General features: G+C 41.7%; 1 protein-coding gene across 3 annotated transcripts; it reads right to left on the bottom strand.

Annotated features, from left to right (window-relative positions):
* Positions 1-350: 350 nt before the first annotated feature.
* SLC18B1 (solute carrier family 18 member B1) lies at positions 351-18056 on the bottom strand. 3 transcript variants are annotated; one of them, XM_082215970.1, is made up of 14 exons: positions 16526-18054; positions 14916-15055; positions 13547-13642; positions 12438-12511; positions 11639-11786; positions 10700-10856; positions 9373-9509; positions 7879-7980; positions 7254-7345; positions 6124-6219; positions 5379-5453; positions 2328-2421; positions 2184-2233; positions 351-925 (listed from the first exon to the last, which is right to left on the bottom strand). In XM_082215970.1, the coding sequence occupies exons 1-14, from the start codon at positions 16557-16559 to the stop codon at positions 859-861; spliced, it is 1362 nt and encodes a 453-aa protein (XP_082072096.1). In that variant the 5' UTR covers positions 16560-18054; the 3' UTR covers positions 351-858. The 3 variants fall into 3 exon arrangements, with proteins under 3 accessions (XP_082072096.1, XP_082072098.1, XP_082072097.1); XM_082215972.1 differs by lacking the exon at positions 2184-2233 and having other exon boundaries at positions 16526-18056; XM_082215971.1 differs by lacking the exon at positions 16526-18054 and having other exon boundaries at positions 13547-13638; positions 14916-15042.
* Positions 18057-20034: the final 1978 nt, after the last annotated feature.

The following is a 20034-nucleotide window of genomic DNA, read 5'->3' as shown; positions in this document are numbered from 1 at the left end:
CACACTGGAATGCAAAACCATTCTCTGGGGTTAGACGGTGCATGCAATACAAGCCGCTGGGGCATGATGATCTAAGGACACTGGCCTGTTTGTACAAGGGCTTCCACTTGTACAATTTGACTTCCCCTTCCTTTCCCCTCTCTCTAAATTCCCCCACCAATGCGCTCAGGGGGGCTACAGTGAGCCACCACAACAGTAGAAAACTGGGGTGTGTGGAGAAAGAGAAAAGGGAATGGAAGTTCAGTTGCACAAGCAAAAGGTTTTGCATCAATGGGACGATTTTGCTGGATACGAATCAAGTTCTCAGACAATCAGTAATTTTCCACATTCAGAAAAAAGTACACATAAAACAGCGTTTAGTGTTCTTTATTTTAAATTAGCAGGCAAACGAAAGTTTTAGGTCACAATATACCTTTAAAAGTTTCTAAGAATATTAATCTTTTAAAAAAATAATAGCAAAATGCCCTAGAACATTTCACACACTTTCGAAGAAACTAAGTTTATTGAGTGCTGACCATCGGTGATATTAGAGTACAAAAGTAGAGCATTACGGAATATATTTCACATAGTGGAATATATTATTTTCACATTGTGCAAAGTACTTTTGTCTGCCAGACAACCTTGCTGCTCTCACGTAGAACCAGCCCAAAGAGGTCTATCACATGACTGCCCAAAAAGACAGGCATTCCCTCTAGAAACAGAATGCCACAGTACCAATGTCAAGAACCTACAGCCCACCATGAGGCATGAGGCAAAGGTGGCCACCTTCAGTTGCTTGCTTGCTTCTTGCCTGTGTATCAAGCTCCTAAATTATCCGTACAAAAGTAGCTTTAAATTGGCAGAAAGGAAGGCTTCCAGCTACGTTGCACTTGGCAGAAGACGAGCCCTTTCTTCCTCTGTGCCTGGAAGGTTTTGGGGACGGGATCTGCGCAAAAGAAGAAAGACAAGGTTCGAAATGTTCTCAGCATCCACAGCAATATTAAAACAGAAAGGCAAATTAAATTTTAAAAATGCCCACAAAAAATTGCCTATTAAAAGGGAAGAAGGCTATAGAGCTGCAAATGGATTTGTGTTGCTTCAGTGAGGTTTCACATTTCCCCTTCCTCTTTCTTTTGCGAACCATGATTTTGTCTTAGTGGCTGTGACGACACACACGGTTTCACTCACCACCACGACACAGCAATATTTGGACTTGAATGTGGGGGGAATCAAAACAAGTTGCCATGGCTAATATGGCTAAGTGCCAGAGCTAAACCAGCCAATGCCTCAGTCCCAGGAAAAAATTTCTCTCCCTGAAGCTGCCTTGAAGTTGCTGTTGGGAACTTCCCTCCTGTGGGAAATAGCAGCTTTAGATGAAAGATTTTGTTAAGTTGTGGGTGAACATATCAGACGACACAGCGATTCTTCAAACAGCTCTTGTTTATTCACAGGCCAGGGCAGAACTGAACTGAAGGGCTCAGTCAGCCTGCTTATATAGAGCTCCAGTACCACGTTATTGTAACAGCTTTCTAAAACTATCCAATCACTGAACGTCACTTTCGATCCTTCATTTGCATAACTATCTACAGTATCCCCCTGCTGGCCCAAGGTGAGAACTTCAGTATATAACAGATTTCATCAGGATTATGCCATGGCCCCTATCCTGATCAGCTTCCCCCACCCCCAGCAGCTGTATTATGATAGAAAACATAGCAGTGAGGGGGGTATCCCAGTTGTAGAATAGTCTCCTCACAGAGGCTCGCTCGGTTCCTTCTTCATAGGGAGGGTGACTTTTTTTAAATTCACCCAGGCCTTTGAAATCATTTGTAGACTGGCTTCTGACTTATTGTGTATTTCTACTGCTGGTTCTCTTTTTCCTGTTAAAAATACTCTCCCCACTCAGCCCTGAAGCTCCCTGGGCAACTCTGGGGCAGCAGTGCTCTCTCTCAGCCCAACCTACCCTCACAGAGTTGTTGTAAAGATAAAATGGGAAGGGGCTTTGTATGCTCCCTTGAGCTTCTTGGGGGGAAAGGTGGGCTATAAGTATAAATAAATAATTTTTAGTTTAAAGCGAGCTGAATAATCCAGAAGTAAAGCAGGAAAGACTTAACAATTTGCTCAAATGGTTCTTGGTAAGTTTAAATGAAAATAGTCATTTCCCCCTTTAATTCATTTTTTAAAATAAAAAAAAGGAGTCACAATACCTTCTTCTGTGCAAGGCCTCGTAGATATAATATATTGCAAGAGCTAATCCCTGAAGAGAAAACAAATAGTATATTTGCAATGTGCCACACTTTCAGAGACAAACGTAATAAAAGCTCATATCAAGAAAACACTGGTTTACATACACTTATCAGCGCAAATCCACCCTGTATGGCTGCAGCCCATTCAAAACCCAGCTTGTCGTTTAGAAATCCACCTAATGTTGGACCTACAAAAGACCTAGGAGAAGGAAGCGAAGCACACATTTAACGTAAATCTGAGAAATAATGACCAATGCAGCTTGCACAGACTTTGCATCCTGGGTTATGATTCAAGGTGCTTTGAAGAATTTGCCTACTTCTTAAGAAAAGCTAAACGAAAACATCCCTTCCCCCCAGTATGGGCCACTAGAAGGATCCCGGGTAATTCTGCCCCCTGCCAGAGCAGCTGCTGCCTACTATGCTCTGCAAGACAAGAGACCAGAAAGGTGTGGCTAGCCCAAGACATTATAAAAGACTGGTTTGCATAGTTAGTGCCCCTAAAAAACATGTTGACAGCTTAAAACGTGTTGAGTTTATAAACTATTATTACATTAGTCACACTTAGTTCTCAATGGGACTTCACTTAGTCAAGAGTAACTTTTCACAAAGTGCAATTAACTTATCATGGATTGAAACCTAGATTTCCAATAAATTTTTCAAGACTTCTGAACTTGTACCCTTCCCGCCCTTATCTTCTGCTCCACGTCACCAATTACCTCTGGATCCAGATAAATTATTTTACCTAGGTTCACATCCACACCACACACTAGTGGCCAAAATTGTGGAAACCTTTTGGAAAAAGTATATTTCTGAGGTTCGATGGCTCATAACACCCAATTGGCTCTCTAAACACTCATGCTCATTGGCTACATTCAAATGAGGAAAAGCTACTGCATATCAACCTAAGCAAGTTGTGCTTCCTTTTTCGTTTGATAGAATACAGAAAACTGAACAAACTTTGTTGCAAAACATTGTTCATTAAATTATCTTTCCATTGAATAATTTTATGGTATTACTCCCAAAAAAGTGGTGTTATGAGTCATCAAACCTCAGAAATACACTTTTTCCAAAAGGTTTACACAATTTTGGTATATTTAAAGCACATTTTTACCAATCGAATAGCTATGGCTTCTCCCAAATAATCCTCAGAGCTGCTGTTTCCCTCTTATAGAGCTATAATTCCCAACACCCTTAACAAACTACTGTTTCCCAGGATTCTTTGGGGTGGGAAAGCTTTGCGCTTTAAATTTAGGTTGTGGGTGTGTCCTAGAACACCTAATGCCGCCAGAGTCTAGAAATGCATGGGCTCAACCCAGTCCCCAAAGGGCATAACAGGGCGTGCCCCTAATCATAGAATCATAGAGTTGGAAGAGACCACAAGGGCCATCGAGTCCAACCCCCTGCCAAGCAGGAAACACCATCACAGCACTCCTGACATATGGTTGTCAAGCCTCTGCTTAAAGACCTCCAAAGTAGGAGACTCCACCACACTCCTTGGCAGCAAATTCCACTGTCGAACAGCTCTTACTGTCAGGAAGTTCTTCCTAATGTTTAGGTGGAATCTTCTTTCTTGTAGTTTGGATCCATTGCTCCGTGTCCGCTTCTCTGGAGCAGCAGAAAACAACCTTTCTCCCTCCTCTATATGACATCCTTTTATATATTTGAATATGGCTATCATATCACCCCTTAACCTCCTCTTCTCCAGGCTAAACATGCCCAGCTCCCTTAGCCGTTCCTCATAAGGCATCGTTTCCAGACCTTTGACCATTTTGGTTGCCCTCCTCTGGATACGTTCCAGTTTGTCAGTGTCCTTCTTGAACTGTGGTGCCCAGAACTGGACACAGTACTCCAGGTGAGGTCTGACCAGAGCAGAATACAGTGGCACTATTACTTCCCTTGATCTAGATGCTATACTCCTATTGATGCAGCCCAGAATTGCATTGGCTTTTTTAGCTACCGCGTCACACTGTTGGCTCATGTCAAGTTTGTGGTCAACCAAGACTCCTAGATCCTTTTCACATGTACTGCTCTCAAGCCAGGTGTCACCCATCTTGTATTTGTGCCTCTCATTTTTTTGCCCAAGTGCAATACTTCACATTTCTCCCTGTTAAAGTTCATCTTGTTTGTTTTGGCCCAGTTCTCTAATCTGTCAAGGTCGTTTTGAAGTGTGATCCTGTCCTCTGGGGTGTTAGCCACCCCTCCCAGTTTGGTGTCATCTGCAAATTTGATCAGGATGCCCTTGAGTCCATCATCCAAGTCGTTGATAAAGATGTTGAATAAGACCGGGCCCAAGACAGAACCCTGTGGCACCCCACTAGTCAAACAACTATAAGAATGGGTGACCTGGGCATGCACCCCACAAATCAAACAACTATAAGAATGGGTGACCTGGGCATGCCCCCCTTCTGCCCCTCCCCTTGGTCAAAACAGTTCTGAGTTCTGAGCTGTGCTCGTGGTCAGTTGGATCAAGTCCAGTAGCTATTTCTAGAAACAAAAAGGTCTTTTGAATTATTTGAACAGAGGCTTAGAAATGTGTGCTAAGAGTCTGAAATGGCCTTTTTAAAACTTGTTTGATTTCCCCTCTAGTTTCTTCCCCATTGTCAATATACACAGCCAGTGCTGGATTTACGTAGAAGCTAAACAAGCTATGGCTTAGGGCCACACTCTCTTGGGGCCCCCAAAACATTTAAAGGGGGGGGGAGACTGGATGTACATTTCCAAAATAGAAGATAAAAAACAAATAAAATAAAATAAAACCTACACACAGCAACAGTGTTTTGTGCAAGTAATGGGCATATTTAGCATATATTCAACACAAAAACCAGTGACAATTTGTTGTTGACAAAGGACAGGTGGACATATAAAGGGCCCCATTACCTTCGGTAGCTTGGGGCCTCATCAAACCTAAATCCGGCCCTGCACACAGCACTCACATTCTTACACAATGAATACTTTTGGGGTTTTCTCCAATGGAACTCTTATTTATGTAACCCACGTAAACTCATGTTTTGTACTCACCCCCCCCACCCCCACACCTATGAGACCTCTCCTCCTGTGAGTAAGCAGTGTTGCTTTGGCACTGTAAGTATCAACACAGAGAGAAGAGAGGAGGACATAGGAGTGCAAATGATAGGCCATCCATGACCTTCTACATACCCAAGTGACCATACTGCACTGAAGAGTCCAGATACCAGGCCTAACAAGCTTAATCCTTCCTCAAAGCCGTTCTCACTGCAGGACAAAAGGCGAACAAACAGATCATTTCCAAAGGTACCAACTTTTCATTTTGAAATGCAAGTTTTGGAGGTCTGCAGTTTGGAAGACAAGTCATAGAATCACAAAGTAGCAGCATCCAAAACAGACCTGCCTTGACTTTCAAAGGCAGCTGCAATCTTTCCTGCAGGGAGAATAAAGGAATGGAATACTGTCTCTTCAAATTCTTCTCTTTGTACATGAAACCACATCTCATTCTGTAGTGAGACTTGGTTGTGGCAAGCGTGAGGTACCACACTGGTACTCCAGTGGTACTCGCACAGGGGAAAGGGTTCATTAGCTCAGGGAGAGAGGCCGTTCTTCTAAAAAATAAAGGCACTGCCATCATCTTAATCCATATGTTGTCTTAGCTTTGCATATGAAATAGGGTGGAGGAACCTGTGGTCATTTGGATGTTACCGGGATGCAACTCCCATCATCTCTGAACTTTGGGTCATATTGGCTGGGAGTCCAACAACATCTTGGAGGAACAGTCTCTCTGCCTCTCAATATAAAGTATCCTGGCACAGACCTATAATCATCAAAGGAATTCACTACAGAACAAGGGAGCCATATTCCAATTCGCTTGCAATGAGCTGCCAAAGAGTAACATTTTTTCCCCAAAGTGTATGGAGAGACGATAACTTACTATGCATGATTGAGCATTTCAGGGAATATCGGGATACCGCTCATTCCAAGGGAAAAACCCATCAGGACCAACATTAGAACAAAGAGCCAGAGTTTGCTGGAGGAGGGAAATCAAAATCCTAAAATAAGTTGAGGAAATGATGCAACATTCCTCATTTGGAGGAAGGCACTGGAGATAGATAAATATAATAAATAAATAATAAGCAACACACACTTCATTATACCTTTGATTCATATATTAACATTTTTTTTAGCATTGGTAACAACATTTATTTTATAGGAGCCCCTCCCCCCGATTGTAGTATTAGTAATAATATATTCTAGCAACAATGTGTGTTAATGACTTTTGCTAAGTTGCTTTATATAAAATAAAAAAAAGATTAAAAGCCAAAATTTTAACCAATAATGTAGAATACAAAATTCCTATAATGAAATTGTGATCTTGTTAGTCACAGGCAGGCACCTGACGTTCTAGGCTAATTGTCATGATTTTTGGACTGTGCTGAACATACAAACCCTTCATAATCTCTGAACTTCTCTGAACTGAAGTTCAGAGATTATGTTTGCCATGAGGAGTTGAGTTGAGAGGCGATGTGTGGCATGACGACTTGCCTAAGAGCATACAAAATGCTGCTATGTCACCTCCATAACTAGCTTAAGGAAAGGACCTCAAATTTACCTCCCACAGAATGAGAAAATATTGTTTGTCAGGGCACTCTGGGCATGAATTGGGAAGGCCAAGCTTGAACCCGTGGCATTAACTGCTGGGATTTACACTATCTCCCAAGCTCCTTAGGCACAAATGAGATGGAAGTAAATGTCTTCATTTTTCTTTCAAAAAAGGGGGTGCATGCTTCTAAACATTTCAGGTTAAAAGTAAGGGGGAAGGAATACCAAAAGCTCAATAGTACACACTCTTTTCTTGGCGGAATAAACAGCAGGCTGTGTACAGGCTGAATAAGGTCATAAGGGGACCACATATGTGATATTAGAATTCAACAGCTTTTGGATACAAAATATGAATATTTGAGGGCAGAAAATACACTGCCCTGCTTACTGATTTCTGAGTAAGTTTGAAAGCTTCAGAACATGGGCAGACTGCCAGAGACACATTCTTCAAGTGTGCATTACCTTTCGATGTGCAAGATGGGAGCTGGTCCTAACATAAAGTAGCATAACGCTGTCAGTATACCTCCAAAAATCATTAGCCACTTCCTTAAGTACTGCAAGAAACAGAGAAGTGAACGACTTGAATTTTGTCAAAATAACTACATTTGAATTAATTCAACTGACAGGAGGAAAAATTATGTACTTTATAAGTGTCACTTCATATTTTCTAAGGCAGAACAGTGACATTCAGGACAGGCTGTGATGAACAAACAAAACCAGCATCCAGCCTCATACTTTGAGATAGTCTTTGGGATTGATGGAGCCATTTCAAAACCGGTTGGTTTCCAGCTTTCTGTTGTCACTGCAGCTTTTACACATTAATTTAAAGTTTTCCCTGTTCATTTGTCTAAAGGGGGCACCTTCATTTTGCAGAGATTCCAGGGCCTAGAACCACCACCAAAATCTTACATAATGGGCAGTGGGATATGGCTTGGCTGAAATGGGTGCCAGGCACCACTGTTTCTGCCCACAGTGAGGCCTGTGGGATTGGTTGTGTTTTGACTTCAGAACAGGAATTTCTAGTTATGAAGCCTACTGAACTTTAATCACTCTATAATGTAGAATCACAGCAGGATTTTGAACTCACCGGGAATTTATCACTGAGAAAACCAAGCAATGGTGAAGATAAGGAATAGGAGAGTGCTAGCCCCAAGAAGACCAATCCCACATAACCAGCAGGCAATTTGAACTAGAAAAAGAAAGCAGATTTTTTGATATCTCATAAAAATAGCATCTGACCCTCAGTAAAGTTCATTGTTGCAGCAGGGCAAAGTTACATTTACAAGCAACATATTCTTATGCAATTTATACACACACACAAACAAACATAAAAATGAAAAGGCAACATTTCTGCATTTTTAAAAAGAAAAACTTGCAACTTTTTAAAAAAAAACTGTTTGGGGGGGAATGGGGGGAACAGGCAGAAATCTGCATCCCCCCCTCCCCCAGTTTTTCCCCAGGCCTTCCCATCTCTAGCCTCAACAAAATTAGACAAAATGAAAAAGTTCACTGTTAGAGAAATGGGCTCTTATTTAGAAGTGAAACAAGCCCCAACATTTTAATGTTTTCAGTTTTTGCTGGATACTTTTAGTTTTCTCCAAGATTAGCCTATTTAATCTCTGCATTTAAAGAATCTTGTTCTTTAGTTTTAAGACTCTTTTATCATTGGCATGATGTTTCACATTTTATTTCTGTACACTGTTCAGATATTCCTTATGTCTGAAATCAAACAAATTATACTGGAACACAAAGCACAACTTTGTTATGAGTAACAGATTTATTTATTTTAAACCTAGTACTTTAAAAACAAAAATAAAACCAAACAAAAATTATTAAGGATTGTTATCTGCCAAGGGGGGACGCGGGTGGCGCTGTGGGTAAAACCTCAGCGCCTAGGACTTGCCGATCGCATGGTCGGTGGTTCGAATCCCCGCGGCGGGGTGCACTCCCGTCGTTCGGTCCCAGCGCCTGCCAACCTAGCAGTTCGAAAGCACCTCCGGGTGCAAGTAGATAAATAGGGACCGCTTACTAGCGGGAAGGTAAACGGCGTTTCTGTGTGCTACGCTGGCTCGCCAGAACAGCTTCGTCACGCTGGCCACGTGACCCAGAAGTGTCTGCGGACAGCGCTGGCTCCCGGCCTCTAGAGTGAGATGAGCGCACAACCCTAGAGTCTGGCAAGACTGGCCCGTATGGGCAGGGGTACCTTTACCTTTACTATCTGCCAAGGATGCAGCAGAAAATTGCATTTGTGTTTATTTCACTTAGGCTTTAGCATTATGAATGCTAGGAATGTCCACTAACTCAATTAACTTGGCTCCACGTTGCAGTTATAGAGAGGAAGAGCTTGTCATCTGCTCACCTGGCTGAGCTCTACCTGCAGCACTGCATTTCCCACTCCCCTACTTCATCTGGTCTTAAAGCTACAAGACAGCAACTGCCATTAGGACACCTCTTGCGACTGACCCTTATGGAATTCCCACCAGGACTGTTGCAAAATTGACAATCTTATACAATTTTAGTTGATTTTGATAATTTTAGATAAAGCATTTGTATGAAAGGCTTTTCCCCCAATTGCACTTACCTTTTTCAAGACAAATAGTGACATGGTAGGATCCAGAAAGCTCAAGCATCCACTCAGTGTGAACATAGTTAAACAGAGGAAAATAACTTTTGGAAGAACAACAAGCTTCCAGAATGAATCTTTGCTAGGAGTGGAATCTGTAACAAGACAAAGAGTGACATTTTGGGCAGGTTATTTATTTTAATCACACTCGGTGTGAATGACATGTTACAGAATGGGATAGGGTCCTACCCCAAAGCAGCATACAATTTTTAAAGTTGACACTGGGAAAACAGAGGAAGACAAAGCAAAACAAGACTCCTGAGCAAAGTTAGCAGTCATGGGAAAAGCACAGAGATTGTCTTATGGATCCCTAACTGATTAGAGACCAGGAAGCAGAAAGTAGGAATAAATGGAGTGGAAAGTTCTTGCAATAAAGAGTGAACAGTGCTTCCCACCCACCCCTCCACACCCACCTCATCAATACTAGTAGGCACCACTATTTTTTATATTGCTCATAAATGATGTAGAGGAAGGAAGTGAATACTGTGACAGCCAAGTTCATTGATGACACCAACTTATTGGAATAGCAAAGAGCTCCAAAAGGATCTCTTCGCCCTAGGGGAAATAACATTAGAATGCTGGCTCAATGCAAACAAGAGCATACTGGGGCACATTGGGGGAAAAAAATATCCTAATTTCATACATATATCTTGGGGTTGTGATGGCTAGTTCAATGAAAACAGAGCTAATGTACGACTGCAGTAAAAAGGGCAAATTCCACAATTGGGATCATTAGGAAAAGAATTGAAAACAAAAGTGCCAGTATCTTGACTTGGGCCAAACAGGTTTCTCAGGCTTTCAAAATGCTACAAAAACCTGCATCAATTTCATCTCCAGCTTTAAGGCACTTCAAAAGTATCACAGAAACACACAGAAACCACTACCTGCAACACCCAAAGGGACTTTTTAATACGCTTTCCAGTCCTGTCCTTTGGTAGGGAAAATAAAGCAAAGCTAGCATTCAGGATAGACTGGAAAAACCCTCCTGAGTATGCATGTTTTTTTTTTTGGGGGGGGGGTTATTTGCTATTATGTTATGTATTTTGTGTTTTATACTGTGATGTTTTGATGAAGAATGGTATATTCTTGTTTTTGTTATTATTTTATAATACAAGGGCTCTGTAGATTGGGCACAGCTATTACCGTCACCAGTATTACCACAGGTGAGAGGAAAGTTTCCTACATTAATGTATGGAAAAACAGGCTCCATGAGACTATCTTCACAGTGGAGAATAGGGAAGTTCCAACCCAGTTCGAACCAAAAGGCAATAAAGACACCACTTACCATATTTTGGTAAGAGGAACATATTCAGTGGCACCAGGATCAGCACTAGGCACCCAAGTACAATGAAAGGGACTTCATAGCCAAAAGACTGATACAAAAAGCCACCGAGAGGCGGGCCCAGAACTAGTCCCAGTCCAGTAAAAATTTCAAGGCTGCCCTTAAAAAAAGAAAGGAAGGAAAACAATAGCATCAGATCAGGTGGCCTAGTTGGTGCAGCAGGACAGAATTAGTGAGAAGTACAAATTTCATTAGCATCAATGAAGTTCTAAGTTTTGCTTCTATGAATGCATTAACTTTTTTACCCCTTGGCTTATAGAGCGTTTGAGTATATATAAACCTTTAATCTCTTTTTTTTAAAAATGCCACAATGCCCAATGCCACAATGGTAAAGCACAAGCTTGTTTTCTTAAAGTAAAAGGGGGTGGAGAGAACAACAATATTGGTCCAAGGATACTAAAGCTAAGCTCACATGGTGTAGTGAAAGCTATTATATACTATCATCTAGTCATGTTTTTTTCTGGTTTGGTGCTATCAGCATTCAGCTAAAAGGTCAGCTCTTAAAGCAACAACACAGACCTGCCTTTGTAGTTTAGTTACTTGTGATGGTCATGCAAAATTAAAACATCACAATCTTAACATCCCTTACCAAATGAAACTTTCCCAAGTTAATTTCAGTGTATTGAGACGACACCCAAGATGGTATTTGTGTGATGCAGGTCTCCTAGCCTCAACAGGTCCCAAGAGCATCTGAAGTGTTAGAACTTCTGCTTCACAGCCAAAAGGTCACAGGTTCAACCCCTCCCCCCTTTTGTCTCTTCAGACAGGGATGGAAAAAACTCCTGCCTAGAACCCTGCAGAGAATGCACACTGAAAGCAGTATCATGCCACATTACATATTAACCGTGATTACTCAAAATCAGCTCCTGGCTTCATACATACCATAACTGTAGCAATGTTGTTGGGGAAAGCCTTTGCTAGAATAGAAAACGAGGCTGTTATGGCTGCGGCAAAGCCAATCGCATCCATGGCTCGAACTGCAAAACACAACCCTATGAATATTGGCCCATCGGGTGCTCTGTCCAACATCCTAAAATCAAAAGCAAAGTTAATGCAGCTTCTAGGCCTAGGCCTCTTATGCATAAACACATCTAGTACAGTGCTCTCGTATAATAGACATGTTGGCAAGGCCCTCTTGTGTAAGTAGCACAGGCTGCACCTTATGGCAAATATTGGGTCAAATCTGCCTGGCAAAGTTGCTGTCTGCAGTGAATGCATAAAAGATATCTGAGAAAAGCACTGCAATTAAGCAAAGGTTCATAAGTTGGGAGGTGCTTTGGACAAGACATCAAGCATCAACGAACGGACCCCTAACCAATTTACATTTCCACTTTTTCGGGATTTCAAAGGGAAATGTACTTTGGAGTGAAGCAGAATCCATATCCACATCTTGAGCCTGTGTCCTTTTGCATGTAAGGTTAGGAGCTGCTTTGGGCAAAGCATTTAAGTAATCTTTTGGATCATACAAACGATGTATATATTTATATTTCTTAAAGCATGGAAAATTTAAAAATGCAGTTCCAATAATATTAACAGATGCTATATCCTGCCAAATATGAGGTCCAGAAGAACAGCAATGGCTCAGGCCCTAGCTTACTGAGTTGAAGTCTCGTATAAAGTATTTTTAATAATTTTTATTTTTATTTTTTTAAGATGCATCATAATCCCAACACACACTCACCCAAAGATAATTGTGGCAACTCCTGAGATGAACATTCCAGCAACAAACATAAACTTTGCACCAATCTGTACAAGCTGCAAATTACAGAACAATAAAGTTATAGCGCTTCTGCAAGTTTTATAGAAGTTTTAGTACTCAAATTTATTGTTCTTCCTTCAGTTTTTTATGGAAACAAAATTAAAAATCTGTGAGCTTAACGTCTGCCCACTCTACAGATTTACATCCAGCTCATTATCACACCTAAAAATATTCTAAATGGATAAGTGAATTAACCTACTTTCACAACAGCAACAGGTGCAATTAACTGTTACAACACTCTTTGCTGCTGCTACTTTCCATGCTGCACCACAGCACCACCATTAGCTAATAAATCCACTGCAGTAGTCCAAATATAAAGGTCAAGTCATCTGTCCAAGAGAGGGTCACAAGGGGGTGAACCTGCCACAGCTGGAAAAAGGCACTCCTAGCCACCAAGGCTACCTGAGCCTCCAGTGACCATGTTGGATCCTCCCAAGGTATAGATCTATTCTGTCCAGGTAACTACAACCCTGCCCAGAACAGGTTGCCGTTATACCTCTTGCACTCAAAATCTCACCACACATAACACCTGTGTCGTCTTAGGATCCACTTTCCATTTATTGTCCTGCATTAAGTCCATCACCACCTCTAAGCACTGGTATAGCAGATGGTGGATGAAGCTCAATGGGAGCACATTGCTTCAAGCCACATGTCTCTTCATTGTCTGTACAATTCAGGATAATGGGTATTAGGCTATAGTGACCTGGATTCATTGGGTGGTATGAATTTTACAGACCTCCTGTCTCATCACATTATGGGATCTGCTGAGAGGATCTTTCAAATGAGTCTACCTGTTTGCAAAGGGTACAGGACAGACTGAAAGGTATTCAAAGTAACGACTCCATAAGCATGGAAAACCCTTTCCTTTAATTTATGGCAATTCATTTAGGAAGCTTGAGATTTTCTAGATGTGTTAGAACACCTTAGTAAGGATATACACAGGCAGGAGTTTAAGATAGCCAAATGAAAATTACATTGCTCTTCTGACGATATTTGAAGCTTACATTATGGAAATTGTCAAACATACTTACATACTTTCCCATGATCAAAGAAGTCAAGAAGTTGAATAATGCAAAGCATCCAAAAATGAGTCCAACTACAGTGTTACTAGCACCTTTCTTTTCTGCCTTAAACAAGAAAAAAAGAGGACTCAGCTTACACAGATTCAAAAAACCCCCGCTTTAAATGTGTTGTAAAGTGTAATATACAAATAGTGAGCTATGCAAAATTCAATGTATTTTTAAAACTTTTTTTTAGAAAAGGTTTCCTTTAAACACAATGACTTGGAACAAAAAAAATCTACATCAAGCCAGAAATACCGGAAGTTAAAATGGCTTAATTGTTACAAAACGTTGCTGATGGACATTGGAATTCCAATTCAGAAGTCTCTCAAGTCTCCCTTAGTATTGACAAGGAAGTCCAAGGAAACACTGTAGCAGAACAGCTGGCTTGCTGCTGAACAACCCTGTGGTTGTGGATCTATGAATCTCTGCACCAAATGAATTGGGGGGGGGGGGAGAAAGCAAAATTCACATGAACAGAACTTTGTAACAGACCTGCAATCTACCAGGCACTTAGCCAAGGTGTTTTATTTTCTGAAGAAGAGAATGTGCCCTGCACCTAGTCATGGAAAGAAAATAAACCACCACACCACATGCCCCATATCTGCTTATATGGCATGGGTTCAAAGCTGCTTCCCACACTGCATTTTATACACAGGGGTGTATGAATGCACCTACACGAAAAGTAGAAATCAAAATATTTCCTACCACCGTAGAAAGTTGTTGTTGGGACTGGTCTCTGGGAAGAGGTCTAGCAGAGCAAGGATGGGATATCTGCAGGCCTCTGGAAGCTGTTGGACTCCCAACTCACATCAGCCCCAGAGAGCACGGCCAATGGTCAGGAACTCAGATGACAACATTGGGAGGGCCACAAGATCCCCAGCCTTGGCCTAGAGAGTTCACAACCCTTCAAGTATTATCCATGAGAACAAATGGCAAAAAGTGTCTTCAGACACTTCCCAAATAGAAGATTTTTAAAAATTATGGGTAGAGAAATTGGATTCACCAGCAACATTTTGCAGTTTATATGTTGGGAGTTCTTTACATCAAACACCACAGCTCACTTTCCTCTCTAACCTACTCTTCCTTCCAACCATCCTTGTATTCCAGCCTTGCTTTTTATGATTCTATTTATATAGTGTTTCCTCCCTCATTTTTCCTTATTTGCAGTTCAATGGGAAATTGCAAGGAAAAACCCGATTTTTAAAAGACAATGGGAAACGAGACTTTTGTTAGACATGTTGCTGGACAAAGTGTCATCAAGCAAGTCTATCAAAGTCTTCATTTAAAAAGTTGTAATGATGTAAGCACTGGATTGCCAGGTTGTATATCCATTTACCTCTCTTGGGAAAAAAGGTCCGAGGATTGAGTAGCAAATCATTGAACTGAAGTTGATAGATGCTGTAGCTACCAGTATAAATATCTGTTCTTTAGAGAGCCTTCGGGATTCTTCAGTTGCCACCTGTGGTATGTCATTGTCTTAGAAGGAAAACAATATATTTCTTAGAACGTAAAAAGCAAGATAGTATATGACTTTAAAAGTAGAAACAATACATGTACGGTTTTCACAGGTTAAATTAGAAATATAAACAAGTTCAGATTTTTAAAGAGTCCAATGCAATTCCCTTTGATCCACTTGCACCCTCAGAGTCCAGTAATCTGGGCCAACATTCTAAATAAACTTGCGCTAAAGGGGTAGAAATAAGAAACTTATTAAGTTGTAAAGTACATATTAGGTTGTATTTTGGTTCTAGCCGGAGAAAGATCCACATGCTAATTTGCTAAGAGCTTTTGAAACTCAAGTCATAGAGATATTTCTTAACAAACATAGTGAGCTGGAGATTATCCTTGAGGTACTAGCTTTAAGTTTGGCATAGGAAAGGAGAATGCATTTCTATACATGCATTTTGTCCAAATTAGTAAACTATTCTATTCAAAAGACCATTTCTACAATGCTACTGCAGAAAGCAGATTGATATTTGAGAGTGGGGAGAAATGAAGAGACAAAACCTAGGTTTGACCTTTGAATAGCCACACACACTGCTTTATTCCATAACCCACCTTTCCGGTTTGGTTGTGTGGATAATGTATGAAAGAACCACGCTGAGTTCCATTGAGAAAGGACCACACCTAAGTCTAATAGTACAATGAAATAAGCAACATGTGCAGGCTAGCAGTACAGGGGTCTAAAATAGCTGTACCTTGTTACCTTCATGTTCTAATGTAAGATAAGCCCACATGCAATTGCAGTGTCAGTGGGTATGTCCTACTGTGATTTAATCATTTTTCCAGGGAGACTCATGCCATTTCTACTATTCAGCTATCTTTACACACTCAAAACTTAAGACCACCCCCTTTTATTCACTTCTTGGGGAATAAAACTTGGGGAAGGAGTTGGCTCAGGTGGGGGAAAGTAACAGCCTAGTGCTATGTATGTCTACTCAGAGGTAAACCCCAATGAGTCAAATGGGACTTACTCCCATGTAACTGTATACAGTTAGGTAAAAAGGCAGAAAGTCAAATTAATGAGATGTTGAAAGGAAGCCTGGCAAAAAGTAATTAACTCTCTAGCAACGTATATTTACCAGAATAAAACTGCCCCGTCATTGTTTATAACTCCACAATTTTAAAAAACACGGATTAATTGTTGGGATTATAGCCAATTTACCTTGTTATTTTTGTTTTGATTACCTTGTTTGGAGTGTAGTATAGCAAAAGACTGGTAAAGCATAGCTAATTGCATGTGAGCTGCGACCCTACCACCCTTACTTGTGAGTAAACTCTAAAACCAGAGGGATACATTTCTGAGTAAGTGTGTAGTCGGACAACTCGCTATTAGGATTCAATCCCGCCCGGGGATTTGGAGATAGAGAGCGCGGGGAGAGGGAAAGAGACCTCTCGAAGCGACGCTAATCGAACAGCAGCATTTCCGAGCATTTTTACACCCACCTGGAATCTCGCCCGTCGCTTCGGGGCTGCCCATTGTAAAATAAGGAAAAGGGAAGAAAAGGCTGGATGCTGCAGCTTCAGGCAACTTCCTCCCCCCGCGAGAAAAGCGCGATGGCTCCCGGGCTTTCCACAAGTAACAACCGGATCTTCCCAGCAAGGACGGGCAACTTCAGCTGCTGCGACCCAGTAGGTTCAAGCCCGGGGCATCCACTCGGCAGAACGGTTTTGCCGGGCGGCAGCGGAGAAACAGCTTCGGAAGCAAACCGGCGCCGAACTCTGATCCCGCTCCGGATCCCGGCAGGCTTCACTTCGGTTAGTTGAAAGCTGCGCTCGGAAGTTGCCTCATCCCGCAAGCTTTCCTCGGGGTGGGGGCTTTTTAAAGGCGTAAAACTTCCTCCTCTGGTTCAGCCACTGGTACTATTAGTCTTAGATCCTGAGGCTCCTGGGAATTTTAGAAGTGACCCTGCAGCTGAAAAGAGGGTTTTTCCCGTTTTTTTATGACTTAAGCCATCCGTAAGCAGTCTTGCTGAAAATCTGATGGAGCTGTTTCAGTGGGGCTAATTTGGCTGCGACTGCAAGCATGCCTGATTTCGAAGTGAGACCTATTGAAGTCGATGTATCTTACTCCCAGGTACGTACGTGGGTGTCTCCAACTCCCAAGGTGCAACCGACCCATTCGCGACAGTGATGTAAGCAGCTCATCTCTGGTTTCAATGGCCATTCAGAAATGTGATGCCCTCCTCTGGAAGGAGCCAGTGTATTTCAGTGGCTATTTTTGCATGCCTCTGGGCAGGGGGGTGGACGTGTTGGCCACAGAATAGTAAGAAAGCTAAAACAGACCTCATTTCTTCTGTATGTGAAGTATCTCCAGCAAATGTCTGAATTGCATTGTGGAAAACTGCCTAGGATGGAGCGCTCATACAGAAATGTGGGCAACTCGTCTCTCTGTGGTTTCAACCCAGGAGCAGTCCAAACATTTATATTCTCAAAAGTGCAATGCACATGTTCTCTGATTGCCATTGTAATTCTAACTAAATGGTGTTGAGTCCAGCCTTGAACCCACTTCCTCAATGAATTTTGTTTCCTCTTCCATAAATGTAGGGGCAGTGCTAAGTGCTGTAGCACCTGTGTTTTTCATTTCATGATGGCAACACACTTCTAAGACTATATGGCAAAAATGAACTTTTGATCAATGCGGCCAATTTGGCTTCGGAATCAAGGCAGCTTCCCCGCCCCATTTACAAAACATCCAGCCTTATAAAAAGTTTGCTCACTTCAGAGTTTGCGTACTATTTTGATTGGTCGCACTAAAATAATTCTGGGATTTTCCAGAATAAATGTGTTAGCTTAAGAGTTAGCTATGCATTGTTTCAACCTAATTAGTGTGTGTTTTTCTGTCTCTCTCACAAAAACTCATTTATTTGGCACACAAACTATTGCACCAAGAGTTGACATCAATGACCTTTGCTGTGATATAAGTGGTATTGCTCCACCACACTGCTGCTTAGGAGTGGCACCTAGGACTTCACACACACACACACACAATGTATTTAAATTTGCAGGCCTAGAATGGTTGGCTTACTTCTGCAGTTATATATGTGTACAATTTACTCACAGTAGAATAACGTTTTTTAAAAAACATGTGTATCTTTGTAGGATTAATTTCTTGGTTTTAAAATTCCCAACCCTGTAATTGGGCTGTTTTATATTCCAAAGTCCTGTCATCAAAATTCCTTACTTCAAAGTGAGTGGCAGGCCTTTAAACTAATATCTAATGCACCGGGTTCTTGAAATGGGGAGGGATGCTCTCCCACTTCTTTTCAAGCATCTCATTTCTTTTTGAGCAGTTGTAATTGTGTCTGGTATAACTTCACCCCCCCACCTCCTTCAAACATGAAACAAATTAAAAGATTCAGCTTTTCAGTAGAGAACAGCAATATTCCAAGTACAGTGGTGCCCCGCAAGACGAATGCCTCGCAAGACGGAAAACTCGCTAGACGAAAGAGTTTTCCGTTTTGGAGGTGCTTCGCAAAACAAATTTCCTATGGGCTTGCTTCGCAAGACGACAATGTCTTGCGAGTTCCTGCTGGTTTCCCCCTCCCCTTTTTCTAAGCCGCTAATCAGCTGATCCGATCAGCAGATAAGCCGCTAAAAGCCCCTAATAGCGCTAATCCGCTAATCCGTCAATGGGCTTGCTTCGCAAGACGAAAAAACCGCTAGACGAAGAGAATCGCAGAACGGATTCTTTTCGTCTTGCGAGGCACCACTGTATGTCCATTTTGCATCACAGATAGACAAGGGGGGGGGGGGAGCCAGAGATGTTAGTAGAAATAAAGTAATGAAGACACTTGGTGGAGATTCAGAGGTTATCAAGGTATTAACTCTCTTAGTTTTCTCTCTAAAGCAAAATATGGTCAATAGTATTCCAAGTAATGCTGTGCCTCATTAACATAATGGAAGAAGCAGAAATTCAAAACTGCAAGGTCAGATCTGAAATAGTTAATTGCTTATTCTGTATCACTGACTTTATAATCAAAGGCAGAATTGCTAATTATTGATAACTTGTTAAGGTCAGTGTGCATTGGGAGTTTGTAGGGATTAGGTTTTATTCTGTGTGTATTACTGTTAGCCAGCTTGAGCATCTTTGGAATGAGGAGGATAGATTTTTTTAAAAAATAACTTGTTACCAGAAGCAATTTGGTAATTTTAGACTCTGCATTTACTGACCTTCCAGCATGGGCGTAGCCAGGATTTTTGTGGGGGTGGGGCAGAATTGAAGTGATTGGTCAGTTAGTTAAGTATGTCTATTGTTTGACAACCATGCCTTCCAGAGGGTTACCCCTTTCTTTAGGTGACCATGTATGTTCCAGAGTGTGGTAAGCCAGCCCCATTTGAGGAGAGTCCTACTCATTCTGCTAGCTGCACATCTGCCTTAAAATCATTACATGATGGGTCAGGAGATATGAGCTGCCTGAAATCCTGAACACGCTTACTTAAAGCAAATTCCATTGAAATTAATGCTCCTCTGTCCTCCTTACTCAAGATACTTAATACAAAGCAATACAAAGAATGATTTGCATAGTATATGTGTTCAGTGATTTACCAATACTGTACCCGGATGCCTGTGTTACTAACTCTTTTGTGAATTATAACTGCCTATTGCATAATTACCATTGACTACACTTTCCTTGGGACACAGGTGGCGCTGTGGGTTAAACCACAGGACCTGCCGATCAGAAGGTTGGCATTTCGAATCCCCGCTCCCATTGTTCGGTCCCTGCTCCTGCCAACCTAGCAGTTTGAAAGCACGTCAAAGTGCAAGTAGATAAATAGGTACCGCTCCGGCGGGAAGGTAAACAGCGTTTCCGTGCGCTGCTCTGGTTCGCCAGAAGCGACTTAAGTCATGCTGGCTACATGACCCGGAAGCTGTGCGCCGGCTCCCTTGGCCTATAGAGCGAGATGAGCGCCGCAACCCCAGAGCCAGCCACGACTGGGCCTAATGGTCAGGG

This window comes from Podarcis vaucheri, assembly GCF_965113315.1.
Source record: "Podarcis vaucheri genome assembly, chromosome: 3".
NCBI lineage: Eukaryota > Metazoa > Chordata > Lepidosauria > Squamata > Lacertidae > Podarcis > Podarcis vaucheri.
Note: the sequence above shows the minus strand (reverse complement) of the source record. Positions and strands in the feature narration are given on the sequence as shown.